The 14,989-nt window shown below is 41.3% G+C and overlaps 1 protein-coding gene across 7 annotated transcripts in view; it reads right to left on the bottom strand.

Moving 5' to 3' along the window:
• Positions 1–14,989, bottom strand: part of kif1ab (kinesin family member 1Ab) — a 49,896-nt gene that overhangs the window by 30,720 nt on the left and 4,187 nt on the right. For 5 of the 7 annotated variants that reach the window (XM_084139600.1, XM_084139594.1, XM_084139595.1 and 2 more), the window contains exons 2-14: positions 7,974–8,159; positions 5,578–5,651; positions 5,230–5,412; positions 4,723–4,791; positions 3,866–4,044; positions 3,668–3,779; positions 3,127–3,204; positions 2,840–2,905; positions 2,714–2,731; positions 2,480–2,558; positions 2,234–2,312; positions 410–552; positions 203–241 (exon numbers count right to left, since the gene is read on the bottom strand). In XM_084139600.1, coding sequence (XP_083995726.1) covers positions 203–241; positions 410–552; positions 2,234–2,312; positions 2,480–2,558; positions 2,714–2,731; positions 2,840–2,905; positions 3,127–3,204; positions 3,668–3,779; positions 3,866–4,044; positions 4,723–4,791; positions 5,230–5,412; positions 5,578–5,651; positions 7,974–8,079 — 1,225 coding nt within the window. In that variant the 5' untranslated portion in view covers positions 8,080–8,159. The remainder of the gene's footprint in view (positions 1–202; positions 242–409; positions 553–2,233; positions 2,313–2,479; positions 2,559–2,713; positions 2,732–2,839; positions 2,906–3,126; positions 3,205–3,667; positions 3,780–3,865; positions 4,045–4,722; positions 4,792–5,229; positions 5,413–5,577; positions 5,652–7,973; positions 8,160–14,989) is intronic. The other 2 variants (XM_084139597.1, XM_084139598.1) reach the window with 1 other exon arrangement.

The raw sequence follows: 14,989 nt of genomic DNA, 5'->3' as shown, positions 1-14,989 counted from the left end.
CCTCAAGAGGTGGACAGTAAAAATCTGAGTTTCTTTTCTTCAGTGTGTCTGATCCCATGTAAAACATTTGCATGGATTTAAGATGGGTTTTGGGTTGGAGTCCTTCTATATAGCTCTGGGGTGTTATAGGAGTTTAGTATGGTAGAGGTTTGGCTTTATTTTCAGTTAGCTGCAAAGCGTGGGGTTGCCAGAATATACACACTTTTCAAACCAGCTATCACAGGATCAGGACATCGATACGCTGAGAGGAAAGAGGAGAGAGAAGAGTGTGTGAGACACTCACACACACATCTGTATGGCTCTCATCCTGTGTGTGTGTGTGTGTGTGTGTGTGTGTGTGTGTGTGTGTGTGTGTGTGTGTGTGTGTGTGTGTGTGTGTGTGTGTGTGTGTAGGTAGGTAGGTACTCACTGTCTATGATATCTCCCAGGCCCTGGGCGTAGAGGAGGTCCTTGAGTCGACACACCTCCTCCTTCAGCTCACGCACCAGGCGGTTGTTGGGGTCCTCGTTGATGACGGCGTTACAGCGGATCTGTTTGGCGCGGTCAGCATACCTGAGAAGGATCATTACAATTAAAAGGCAGGTTCACCCCAAACTCAAAGATTATTCTTTTTTAATATGTTCACTGTTTATACGATGGGAGAAAATCGTCATTGACAGTGACAACATGGGAGCGTTCAAGGTATCATTATTTGCAGCTCCTGGGTAACTTTCTGGATTAGTCTCGCAATGCATACACACAAAAATATGAGGGTTCCTCAAGGGTTCTTTGGGAAGGGTGATGGTTCTATGTGGATCCATAATGACTCAAAGAACCCTTTGAGCTCTTCAATGGTTCTTTGCAGTTCACAAAAGGGTTCTTTGCTCTTTTAGTGATAATTAAAATGTAGGGGAGGAGGCTCGGCCTGGTTTGCTCACAGCTCTTTTAGTGCAACCGAAATTGAGAGTGTCATTCCAGTTTATCTCATCTCAATTATCTCCTCAGGGACCCCCAGCTGTTCCAGAGGTAGTTCAACTTGTCAATTAACACAATATTAAGAATTTTAAATATAATATGGCTGACCACAATAAAAGAAAACCTGTATGGTTCTTCAAAGAACCTTTCAGATTGAGAAAGGTTCTTTATATAACCATTCTCCATAAAGGTGCCTTCAGAAAATATTCATACCCCTAGACTTATTCCACATTTTGTTGTGTTAGATAATATATTGCAAACATCTCAACCAGAGTTGCCCAATTAGAGTAAACTAGTTTTGTATTGGAATTTGCATAGACTTTTTAAATCATCCAAATATTATACATGAATTTACATGATGTCTGCTTCATTTACTTATAATGGAAGATAGGCCTAGTTAAATGAGGACTGATATCAATTATTAATAAAATATGATACATTTGTGTGTCAAAATATGAATATTACAATGCATGTCAATGAATGTGTTTACAGTTTACATGCTTAGAAGACCAGTAAAATGACATGTATTGAATGATATTGTGAAACATATTGAAGATAACAGACAGACAGTGAATAATGATATGGATCTGAAAGGATTTTTGTATTTGCTCAGACATAAACATCCCATAACAATATTTCTCCATTATCCATTATCACTAGCTTTGACTTAATAGCATTCCTTTAATGGGCAACTCAATCGCCTGGTAGAGCATATTTTTCAAGAGTTCCTACATTTGTAAAACAACAACAAATTAGTTCAACAACATAAAAAAAGGTTAGGATTTGTTCACGTTCACTTGCTGGTTTTCAACCATCTTTGAATGCGTGTTTTAAAAAATATGGGAGTCCGGTAATGATAACCGCATGATCATTTCACTAAATGACATCGATTGTGATGATAAAATACGACAAACAAAATGCATATGCTTCATTTCAAAAATGTTAAAGGGTTCATGGTTCTTTATAGAACCTTAGGAAATGCTTCTTTATAGCACCATACAGGTTCCATTTAGAACCTTATAAGCATGGCTCTTTATTGAACCTTCAAAAAAGGGTTCTATATAGCACCAAAAATAACCTGTCTGGTACTATTTAGAATCACTTTTTTGTGTGTAGTCATTACACTTGTGTACATTACTTTATAAGGAGGCAGGTGGTTGGAACTAAAACTGCTCCTCAGAGAGGATGACAGTGATAGTGAAGTACTATAGGGTCACTGAATAACTATGGATTTGAAGGTTTTTAACCTGAGAATTTGACCTCAGAGCTGGGTTCTTACCTGAGGGTGCTCAGGGTCTCGTCATAGTTGATGTCAGCAGGGCTGAGGGCTGCCACCATGGCGGTGCGAGAGTTACCTCCTAATAGACAGAAAGGGGAAAAGAGGTTAATTGGGGATGAGGGCAAGAAGAGGACGGATTATTTAAAGGGTATCTGCAGGGGAATTAAACAAAAGAGTAAACAGTGATAAGGATGCTACATTTAGCATGGTCGGCAGGATCTGGGCTACTAGGTGGAAAATACGTACCCAGGTTCTCTCTAAGTAGCCAGGTCAGCACTGAGTCTCTGTAGGGGATATGGCTCTCCACCTTCTTCTTCTTCTTGTTCTTTAACAGTTAATTTTCCCAATTAGGATACTGCCTCAATACAAGTGCATTTACATGTTGAGAAACGCTTGTAAATCATCTATATCCCAATCTCTTAATACCATTTCCCCAAATATTTTCTCATAACAAAAATGGAAGTCACTGAAATTGTGTACCTTATTTGGTGCTGAGTCCTAGAAAAAGAAGACATTGACAGAACTGAATTAATTGACAGTCATACCTAAATTGATTCAATGACCATACAAATGAAGCGTTGTGTACTGAAGAGTACAGACTCTCACCACTTCAGCTAAAGCAGAGATGACTTTCCCCAGTGTGGTCAGAGATTTGTTGATATTTGCTCCTTCCTGAAAAGAAACAGATGGGGCATACTTAATCAAACAAAAGCCTTGCTTGCAACACAAAAACTACACACTCCACAGTATTGAGAAACAGAGCCTAGGGGCTTTGTAAAGTTCATAGACATGTCAACTTGAAATGTTAACTTGAAACTTTGAGGAATTCTTACATTGATATCACTGGGGGGTCCGATTCAGCCCATAAAGTTGACCCAAAAATACCCTCTCACCTTCAGCCTGGTTCCTTTGGCTCCTGTTGAGTCGGCTCTCTCACTCCCAGCCAGATCCACCAGGCTGATCTTGCTCACCTGCAACAAGAAATTACTCTCCGTTATCATTTGTTTTGGTATGAATCTGCCTCCATACTCTGTATCACAATGGGAAAATGCCCAGATTCCAAATGCACAGTAGTAGTCCCAAGAAACTCTATTTGAGGACTTATCTGTAATGAGCACTGAGTAGTGTTATCAGCAGCAACAGGAAATGTGAGTTATTATGTGGATTATAATTCATGGACATTTTTTATAGGGATTGATACATTTTTCGTTAGGGCAAATCAAGTCTGACATTTTAAAGTGGAAATTACAAACTTTAGAAGCCTTTTTAAACCTCGAATACACTACAAGTTTGCATTTCCTGCTGTGCAGGAAAACTCTCAGCAACAAGAGTGATCAAATTAAGATCCTACATCTGTAGGGGTTTATAACTCTATGGCCTCAACCTATTGCAGTAGCTTGAACATAAGGTTGAACCTGGTTATTAAGTCTGTACCTTCTCAGATGTGTTTTCTGAATCCATGTCGTGTTTCTTCTGAGTGAAGATGATGTTGAAGACAGCGTGAGAGCGGCTGCTGGTCTCGTTCATGTTGGTGGCTGCCACCGTCCTGAAGGAAGACAGAATTGAACCTTATGACATCCATCCATCCCTCATCCATCCATCATCCATCCATCCATTCTAAGTCCCATTTACCTGGCCTTGTTGCCAGACTCCATGAGGTCGTCGATGTCGTTGTAGGAGGTGACGGCCAGTTTGGACAGATCCTCCACGTACGGCCCCATCAGGGGGTGCTCTCTCACACGCAGGTTCCCCTTGTTCTTTGGGTTCAGCAGGTCACGCACACGCTCACAGTAGATCTCCATGTAGCTCACCTGTGGAGGTTGTCAATACGCTATATAAGTGCCAATCAAGATAACTAAGTGCCAATCAAATGTCTATTGAGCAACACCACCTTGGAGCAGAGAAGACATTCTTATCAGAACTCTTATCTTATGCACAGCAAAATATATGGTGTACATTTAAATGTACACTAAAACGACGTTGGAGGCGGCTTATGGTAGAGAAATTAACATTCAATTATCTGGCAACAGCTCTGTTGGACATTCCTGCAGTCAGCGTGCCAATTGCACGCTCCCTCAAAATTTGAGACATCTGTGGCATTGTCTTGTGTGACAAAACTGCACATTTTAGAGTGGCCTTTTATTGTCCCCTGCACAAGGTGCACCTGTGTAACGATCATGCTGTTTAATCAGCTTCTTCTTATGCCACACCTGTCAGATGGATGGATTATCTTGGCAAAGTAGAAATGCTCACTAACAGGGATGTAAACAAATTTGTGCACCAAATTTTAGAGAAATACGCTTTTTGTAAATATGGAACATTTCTGGGATATTTTATTTGAGCTCATGAAAAATGGGACCAACACTTTAAATGTTGCGTTTATATGTTCAGTATATATCACCCAGGGGGTAAAAGCCCTAACTCACTGATATGCAGTAGGCCTGTCCTGTACAGAAGCTCATTCTCAAACCACTAGAGGGAGCACTCACCTCTACGGAGTAGGACAAGCTGTTGTCTTTATTACTGTCACTTATCTTGGTGAAGAGGTCCTCACACAGCTGGCAGACAGAGAACATGGAGGAACGTCGTTAGACTCGCATATGAACCAGTGTTGGGGTCAATTCCATCCAACTAAGGAAGTACATTGACATTCCAATTCCAATTATCTTCAACTCTTTTCAATGAGGAAAAGGTGGAATTGGAATCTGGTTTATTGACTGGAATTGAAATGGAATTGACCCCAACCCTGATATGAACACAGCATATGTATTATCAATAAGAGGCTTTGATATTTTTGGCTTAAACCTAAATGGGTTTTCAAAGATCCAGTATCTGACATGTACATGATGAAGTAACGTTTCATTATTTGCTGTTTTACTACATTTTGTCATTCATTTGTTTGTTCGTTTGTTCGTTCATTAATTAATTAATTAATTAATTCATTCATTCATTCATTCATTCATTCATTCATCCATCCATCTACCCATCCAGATTACCAGAGGGATGATGCCTTGCTGGTCCTTCTGGTCCTGCTTGCCCATCATGGTGTAGCTCTTCCCAGATCCAGTCTGGCCATAGGCAAAGATACAAACATTGTATCCCTCAAAGGCATGCAGCAACATCTCCTCCCCAATGTCCTTGTACACCTGCTTCTGGGAATGATAGTTGATGTCGTCCGGCTGCAGAGAGAAAGACAGAGTTTGAGTATGAATAATCCTTTAGTTAGCTTATTAGTATTAGTATTATTAGTTCGTTTATTTATGGAGTGAATATTGAGGTCATGGCTTGCATGGTCTTTAAATGCATGATATTCAAGTCTTTCAGGTGTATGTGGTGAAACTCACTGTTGTGTGTGACCAGTAAGAGTAGTCGAAGTTATAGCTCTTGTTCTCCTTTGGCTGTTTGGGGTTTATTATTGCTAAAAGCACAGACAAGAAGTAAACAAAGGTTAGAGAAGTGCCCAGACCAAACCCATAAACTAGCAGAAAGTAAGCTGTGGTGAAACACTGTGTAGTCCTTGGCTATGGCAGACCAAATGTAAATAGCCACTAGAAATAATCTTTGGCTGGCTACATAGATATCATTAGTGGAAAATGCATTGTCATCCTTTTAGGGAGAATTGTAGACCTGGTGGAATCTGAAATTAGGCCAGGAGTTTGGGGAAAGCTGAGCAAGTCCATCTCTGTGAAGACTTCAATGGCCAAGGCACAAACGCTGAGCAAGCTCCTGGCAGCAGCTACTGTCTGTGGTCCATATACACTGAGTGTACAAATCATAATATTGAGTTGCATCCCCTTTTGCCCTCAGAACAGCCTCAATTCGTTGGGCATGGACTCTACAAGGTGTTGAAAGCGTTCCACAGGGTTGCTGGTCCATGCTTCCCACAGTTGTGTCAAGTTGGCTGGATGTCCTTTGGGTGGTGGACCATTCTTGATACACACGGGAAACTGTTGAGCGTGAAAAACCCAGCAGCGTTGCAGTCCTCGACACACTCAAACTGGTGCGCCTGGCACCTACTAGCATACCCTGTTCAAAGGCACTAAAATATTTTGTCTTGCGTATTCACCCTCTGAATGGCACACATACACAATCCATGTCTCAATTGTCTCAAGGATTAAAAATCCTTCTTTAACCTGTCTCCTCCCCTTCATCTACACTGATTGAAAAGGATTTAATAGGTGACATCAATAAGGGATCATAGCTTTCACTTGGATTCACCTGATCAGTTTATGTCATGGAAAGAGCAGGTGTTCCTAATGTTTTGTACACTCAGTGTACTGTAGGTACTGCAGGGATGATGTTCCTCTGAGTCAGATTAATAACGCAGCATCATCAGTGGTGACCGACCTATGATGATGTCACTTAAGCACTTCAATAGACTGGGTTTGTGGGTTATATACTGAATATCAGGTATTCATAGGGACATGTAATCAGCCAAATTGAAAGTCTTTGTTGTGTGGAACAGAATAATGTAGTTCAGTGCTCCTTAGTCAGTTGCATCCAAGAGAGAGGGCATGACAACTTGGCTAAATAAAAATTCTAAAGTGGCTTCCTTTCCTATTTTCTAGTTCCTCATCCTTGTTCGCTTGTATTGATTGGAAAGGTGCAATTGAAGAGGCCTCCTGATAAGCTGGATGATATTGCTATTGGCCGTTCGCCCTATTACTTTCACCAATCCAGTACTTTCATATCAGTCAGGAAGAGGAGAGGAAGCCAATTTTGAGTATTCCGAATCTGTGCCATGCCAAAGACTGTGGGAATGACCGTCGACAGGCACAAAGCAGCGGAATAAGACACACACACACACACTGGCACACACACATCATCTGATCTAGCGTCTCAGCTGAGACAGAAACAACGAGGCCTTTTGGACCCTCTGGGTCGCGTGATGAGGGATGAGATGCTCTAGAGGTCAACCCCCCCCCCCCCCCCCCCCACACACACACACACACAGACAGGCTCTCAGTTCTCATTGGAGCCTTTGTTTCAATCCCTACGGAGATGTGTTACATGCCTCACTACCCACCATCCTGTTGCTTCCAAGCGTGTGTTCCGAGCACCAAGCAGAAAATGTTTCAGTGATTCTCTACAGTAGAGATGATTGGAATCCACCATGAAGTGTCTATGTTGTGAAGTGATGAATTGATTGAAATAAGCTTGAGATGGTGTTAGATCCGATGATATAACACATGTATAGCACCTCCAAAACCATTTAAAATGTCATATGATGCTGTCTCCTGAAAGCCCAATCTAAATCAGACCATATTAGTAAATATTTAATCAAACTACATTCATTATTGATGAGGACATCTTTGCCTGGAGTTATCAGACTGGAAAATGCTGTATATCCCAATAGAAGGCCTTTCAAGGATTCATCAATACATATTCCAGAGATATCACTAGTATAGAACATTGCCTACATAGACTCTAACAATGGCAGACTAGCCCTAATATCAGCATTTCCCCTACCAGTACTTAGGCAGGGCCTTCATCAGTTGACTTGGTCCCCAACTAAAATATTTTAGATTTGAAATACTTCAATAGAAGAAAAAATTAATTGGTTGTGTAGCCCAGCCCTGGATAGGCCTACTGATTTGGGGGCCAATTAACATCCAGCCCAGGTTAATCAATAAGTAACCTACAACCAGAAGAGCAAAGCTGAAGTCCTCAGGTCCATGTGTTTTCTTACACCAATGACAATATAATAGAAACTCTTATAATACAAATATGCAACGCTCACTTGTGGTGTTCCCTGACATCTGGATGATGCACTTGCTGTCCTTCCCGATCTCTCGAGAGTTGAAGGGACGGACCCGGACCGCCACCTTCACTGAAGCCCCCGCCATGATGCCTGTCAGTGGGGGGGCGCCGCAACTATAGAGGGGTTCAGTCAGGAGGGACTTGACACCAGGTAGACACCTAAAACCTGTGGAGAGGGATGCCATAGAGAGATGATGATTTGAATGAAGATCTAATTTTAACTAATTTGTAATGCCATCATCGAATAGAAAAATGTAAATCCCTTCCTGAAAAGGCTGCGCACGCGTAAAAATATGGAGATTTATAAACTTGGTGCACGCCATACATACGCATGTTTCCGTTATAAATCAGACCTGTCGTGAAACTGTGGGGGCATGAACGAGTATTATACACTCTTAGAAAAAAAGGTGCTAAGTAGAACCATACAGGGTTCTTCGGTTTGTCCCCATAGGGGAGCCCTTTTTGGTGCTGGGTAGAACCCTTTGCAGAGGGTTCTATCTAGAACCCTCTATGTAGGGTTCTTCAAGGAACCCCATGAATACAGTATGGTTCTGCCTAGAACCCTCTATGAAGGGTTGTATCAAGAACCATTTTATCATCTAAAGGTTCTTCCTAAAACCGTAGATTAAGGGTCCTACCGAGAATTATTTATGACAATACATTACATATACTGTATCATAAGGCCTTGCTTTGAGGGCCAAGTTATACCCTTACACAGTGGTGTTAGGAATCTCCTGATTTACATGCCTGCAAGTCACATAATGTTGGCTTGCAAAGTGATGTGTAATTCTTATTGGAATCCAGCCAGAGTTAGGATATCGAACAAGTGGAATTGTTAATCACCCGCAACCTGCATTCAGAATGACTGCCAAGGTAGGAAAGTTTGAATACCGAGACTACCTCAAACATCTAAACTGGAACAACCATCTCAGTAACAAGTGCAATAAATCAAATTACTAACAGATTGGATTAGTTTAGAAAACGGTATGTTATTTATCTTTGTGTAGCATAAAATGTATCAACCAATCAATGTACATGCAAAAACACAGATATTACAGTAAAACAAACAATTCTGAAACTCTCCCTGCAATAGAGCATGCTGGGAAATATGATGTATGGTTCTATGTAGAACCCTTCTTGCCTTCCAAAGAATCCTTCTTGCCTTCCAAAGAATCATCAAAGAACCCTTTCTTCCAAAAACGGTTCATAGGATGTTAAAGGTTCTAGGTAGAACCCTTTGACTTACAAAGAACCCTTGTTTTCCAAAAAGGGTTCTTCTGATCAAAACGGTTCTTGGTAGAACCCTATCCCTCTACAAATAACCCTTTTGGAACCATTTTTTATGAGAGTGTAACTCCGCCTGAAAAATGCCCATAATGTACCTTTTATGGTGACAATAACACCCTTATGTGCTGTATACTTGGGAAGTATTGGAATTAGGCCAAGACAGGAAATAGCAATGCATGGCGAACTTGATCAAATGTCTTTAGAGGTGTTGGCAGAATGTTCTGTCAATAGAAAGCGACATCTCGTTGCTATTGACCGAACCTCACTATAATTTCCAGACCCTACTGGATTGGCTGTTAATACCTACAGTTGAAGTCGGAAGTTTACATACACCTTAGCCAAATACATTTAAACTCAGTTTTTCACAATTCCTGACATTTAATCCTAGTAAATATTCCCTGTTTTAGGTCAGTTAGGATCACCACTTAATTTTAAGAATGTGAAATGTCAGAATAATATTAGAGAGAATGATTTTTTAAGCTTGTATTTTTTTCATCACATTCCCAGTGGGTCAGAAGTTTACACACACTCAATTAGTATTTGGTAGCATTGCCGTTAAATTGTTTAACTTGGGTCAAACGTTTCGGGTAGCCTTCCACAAGCTTCCCACAATAAGCTGGGTGAATTTTGGCCCATTCCTCCTGACAGAGCTGGTGTAACTGAGTAAGGTTTGTAGGCCTCCTTGCTCACACACACATTTTCTATAGGATTGAGTTCAGGGCTTTGTGATGGCCACTCCAATACCTTGACTTTGTTGTCAAGTGTATTACATACACTTAGGTTGGAGTCGTTAAAACTCGTTTTTCAACCACTCCACAAGTTTCTTGTTAACAAACTATAGTTTTGGCAAGTCGGTTAGGACATCTACTTTGTGCATGACACAAGTAATCTTTCCAACAATTGTTTACAGACAGATTATTTCACTTATAATTCACTGTATCACAATTCCAGTGGGTCAAAAGTTTACATACACTAAGTTGACTGTGCCTTTAAACAGCTTGGAAAATTCCAGAAAATGACGTCATGGCTTTAGAAGCTTCTGATAGGCTAATTGACATCATTTGAGTCAGTTGGAGGTGTACCTGTGGATGTATTTCAAGGCCTACCTTCAAACTCAGTGCCTCTTTGCTTGACATCATGGGAAAATCAAAAGAAATCAGCCAAGACCTCAGAAAATAAATGGTAGACCTCCACAAGTCTGGTTCATCCTTGGGAGCAATTTCTAAATGCCTGAAGGTACCACGTTCATCTGTACAAACAATAGTACGCAGTAAACACCATGGGACCACGCAGCCATCATACCGCTCAGGAAGGAGACGAGTTCTGTCTCATAGAGATGAACGTACTTTGGTGCGAAAAGTGCAAATCAATCCCAGAACAACAGCAAAGGACCTTGTGAAGATGCTGGAGGAAACAGGTACAAAAGTATCTATATCCACAGTAAAATGAGTCCTATATCGACATAACCTGAAAGGCCGCTCAGCAAGGAAGAAGCCACTGCTCCAAAACCGCCATAAAAAATCCAGACTACGGTTTGCAACTGCACATAGGGACAAAGATCGTACTTTTTGGAGAAATGTCCTCTGGTCTGATGAAACAAAAATAGAACTGTTTGGCCATAATGACCATCGTTATGTTTGGAGGAAAAAGGGGGAGCTTGCAAGCCTAAGAACACCATCCCAATCGTGAAGCACGGGGGTGGCAGCATCATGCTGTGGGGGTGCTTTGCTGCAGGAGGGACTGCTGCAGGAGGGACTGCTGCACTTCACAAAATAGATGGCATCATGAGGAAGGAAAATTATGTGGATATATTGAAGCAACATCTCAAGACATCAGTCAGGAAGTTAAAGCTTGGTCGCAAATGGGTCTTCCAAATGGACAATGACCCCAAGCATACTTCCAAAGTTGTGGCAAAATGCCTTATGGACAACAAAGTCAAGGTATTGGAGTGGCCATCGCAAAGCCCTGACCTCAATCCTATGGAAAATTTGAGGGCAGAACTGAAAAAGCATGTGCGAGCAAGGAGGCCTATAAACCTGACTCAGTTACACCAGCTCTGTCAGGAGGAATGGGCCAAAATTCACCCAACTTATTGTGGGAAGCTTGTGGAAGGCTACCCGAAACGTTTGACCCAAGTTAAACAATTGAAAGGCAATGCTACCAAATACTAATTGAGTGTATGTAAACTTCTGACCCACTGGGAATGTGATGAAATAAATAAAAGCTGAAATAAATCATTCTCTCTACTATTATTCTGACATTTCACATTCTTAAAATAAAGTGGTGATCCTAACTGACTTAAGACAGGGAATTTTTACTAGGATTAAATGTCAGGAATTGTGAAAAACTGAGTTTAAATGTATTTGGCTAAGGTGTATGTAAACTTCCGACTTCAACTGTACTTTAATTGCTAAAAAAATATTGTAAAAAATGTATCAACAAATACCCTACCATCTAACCCTATACTCATTAAAAACGCACCACCCTACTCCACTATTTAAATCTATCTAGTCCTACCTAAGGCCAACAGCCACCACTCAACACACCCTGTAACTCTTCTGATGTCAAGTCTCGTGCACACAAATACTTCTCTGCAGCTGCCACCACAACCTCAACGACGAGCATCACAAACACCGGGAATCTTCCCCTTCAGTTGGTCAACTTTCACATTTACCGCAACCCCAGTAATCACTCCTTTCAATGGCACCCTTTTCTTGAGATCAAAACAATTCACATCTCTTGTCCCCATTAGTTTGACGCGGAGCGCCTGCTCCCTCTGAGCAGCAGAAACACAAACAATTATCACAAGACCACTTCTGGTTACCTTCACCGATTCCACAGCACCCAACTCTGTTTTCACCCACCCTGAAACCACAAATGGATCAGCCAAAAGGCAAGGGTACACTTTTTCAAAAAATTTCACTCCAACCGTCACAGACTCATCTTTATCCTGTCTCGGGCTCCGAGAACTTCACCACACCTATCACCTCCGATATTTTGCCCTCACGCACTTCCATTTCTCCTCCTGTCTTCGATCCAGCATACAGTTCACTCTGCTTACACCTTCTACCATTCTTCATTAAGAAACCATCTCCCTTTTTTCTGCCACTTTTAACTGATTTAAGCTCACCCTCTTCCTACCTCTCTCTCTTCGACCTCTGCCTCTCTTATTCCCTCCATTCCACTTCTGTATTCCAAGTATACGTCTCCATACAATAATATAGTACTTCCCCTAACACACTGTACATCTCATTCTAGCCCTCTCAAGGGAAGGCATTCCCCATTCTACCAGGGGAACCCCCCGAGAGCAAAGTTACATCATCTAATGGTTGAATAACTGTTAGTTAACTTTGAAACCATTTCAAAAGAACCACACATCTACCATCGACCTCATATTTCCAAATACAACTATATACTTGCAACTAGCCGGCTTTACTACACACTCTCGTTAACGGAAACATAATATTTTTACTTGCTATAACTGTGATATACTATTGTTTACCTTAGTTTAATACACTGACTGTAAGTCGCTCTGGATAAGAGTATCTGCTAAATGACCAAAATGTAAATGTATATGTAAAAATTAACACTTGCCAAGCACACTTCTGGGTATTATTCTAATGACTTCTGCTCCCCAAACATGGCCAAATTTGATCAAAATACAAATAGTTTGAGGGCGGAGCTCATTAGAATAATATCCAGCAGTTTGCTTTGCAAATGCTACTTTTCAACGTTTACATTTTGGTGATTTAGCAGGCGCTCTTGTGCATTCATCTAAGGTTGATTTTAAAAAATCACAGTCATAGCAAGTAAAAAGTTTATGTAACCGTTACTGGGAATGTTCTTGTAATTAAGGATACATTGGGCTGTCATATTATCCTGTGCTTGTTACAATATACCTTTCTGATTTATCTTTGCACATCTCTGGCTAGTGCAGAGTACATTACTGTAATGGTCACAGTGACTTGCTACTAGCTTCTTGTAAGTTAGAGCAAAATTCTGAGCAGTGACAGAACAATATCATTAAACAATTGAATGCAAATATAAGCATGTTAGTATTTGTATAGCACTTGCACTTCTAGAGGCCTGAAAAAGGCTTCCTAACTGGCTGTGATTACAGAGCAAAACATATCAGAACAACCCAAATAAATAGTCAACAATTTAAAACCCACTGTCACTCTGATCTGTTCTCTATACACATTAAATCATTAATACACTACTACCACATATCAGTTCAATTGGTACAGCATTCTCAATAACGGGTGCATGAAATATAGCCACTTACAAGGTACGCCTCAAAATATGTTAATGACCCAGGGATTCTTTCCCCTCCCACAACATTTTCCCACAATACACCATCATTTAGAGAATGCTGAAGTAAATATACAGCAGACAGTACTTTATTGTTAAATGTTATTGTAATAAAATTACAGCAATTGCTAACAGCAAATATGTAATTATATATATAAGCGTACCAATTCATATTTGGTGTTTTATATCACTTGTAGAGGCCTTAAGCAACAAAAGGACATGGCTAAACACTCAAATCAAATCAAATGTTCAAATCAAATTGTATTTGTCACGTGCGCCGAATACAACAGGTGTAGACCTTACAGTGAAATGCTTACTTACAAGCCCTTAACCAACAATGCAGTTTAAAGAAAATAAGTGCTATGTAAAAAATAGATAAATAAAAAATAAAAAATAACAGTAGTGAGGCTATATACAGGAGGTACCGGTACAGAGTTAGTCGAGGTAATTGAGGTAATATGTACATGTAGGTAGAGTTAAAGTGACTATGCATAGATAATAAACAGAGAGTAGCAGCAGCGTAAAAGAGGGGATGGGTGGGTGGGGGTGGGAGGGAGGGAGGGAACAATGCAAATAGTCCGGGTAGCCATTTGATTAGCTGTTCAGGAGTCTTATGGCTTGGGGGTAGAAGCTGTTAAGAAGCCTTTTGGACCTAGACTTGACGCTCCGGTACCGCTTGCCGTGCGGTAGCAGAGGGAACAGTCTATGACTTCGGTGGCTGGAGTCTTTGACAATTTTTAGGGCCTTCCTCTGACACCGCCTGGTTTAGAGGTCCTGGATGGCAGGAAGCTTGGCCCCAGTGAGGTACTGGGCCGTACGCACTACCCTCTGTACTGCCTTGCGGTCAGAGGACGAGCAGTTGCCATACCAGTGATGCAACCAGTCAGGATGCTCTCGATGGTGCAGCTGTAGAAATGTTTGAGGATCTGAGGACCCATGCCAAATCTTTTATAATATGCCATTTTAGCAGACGCTTTTATCCAAAGCGACTTACAGTCATGTGCGCATACATTTTTACATATGGGTGGTCCCGGGGATCGAACCCACTACCCTGGCGTTACAAGCGCCGTGCTCTACCAATTGAGCTACAGAGGACCACACTTTCAGTCTCCTGAGGGGGAATAGGCGTTGTCGTGCCCTCTTCACGACTGTCTTGGTGTGTTTGGACCATGATAGTTTGTTGGTGATGTGGACACCAAGGAACCTAAAGCTCTCAACCTGCTCCACTAAAGCCCCGTCGATGAGAATGGGGGCGTGCTCGGTCCTCTTTTTCCTGTAGTCCACGATCATCTCCTTTGTCTTGATCACGTTGAGGGAGAGGTTGTTATCCTGGCACATCACTGCCAGGTCTCTGACCTCCTCCCTATAGGCTGTCTCATCGTTGTCGGTGATCAGGCC

This window comes from Coregonus lavaretus (assembly GCF_964263955.1).
Source record: "Coregonus lavaretus genome assembly, chromosome: 23".
Lineage (NCBI taxonomy): Eukaryota > Metazoa > Chordata > Actinopteri > Salmoniformes > Salmonidae > Coregonus > Coregonus lavaretus.
Note: the sequence above shows the minus strand (reverse complement) of the source record. Positions and strands in the feature narration are given on the sequence as shown.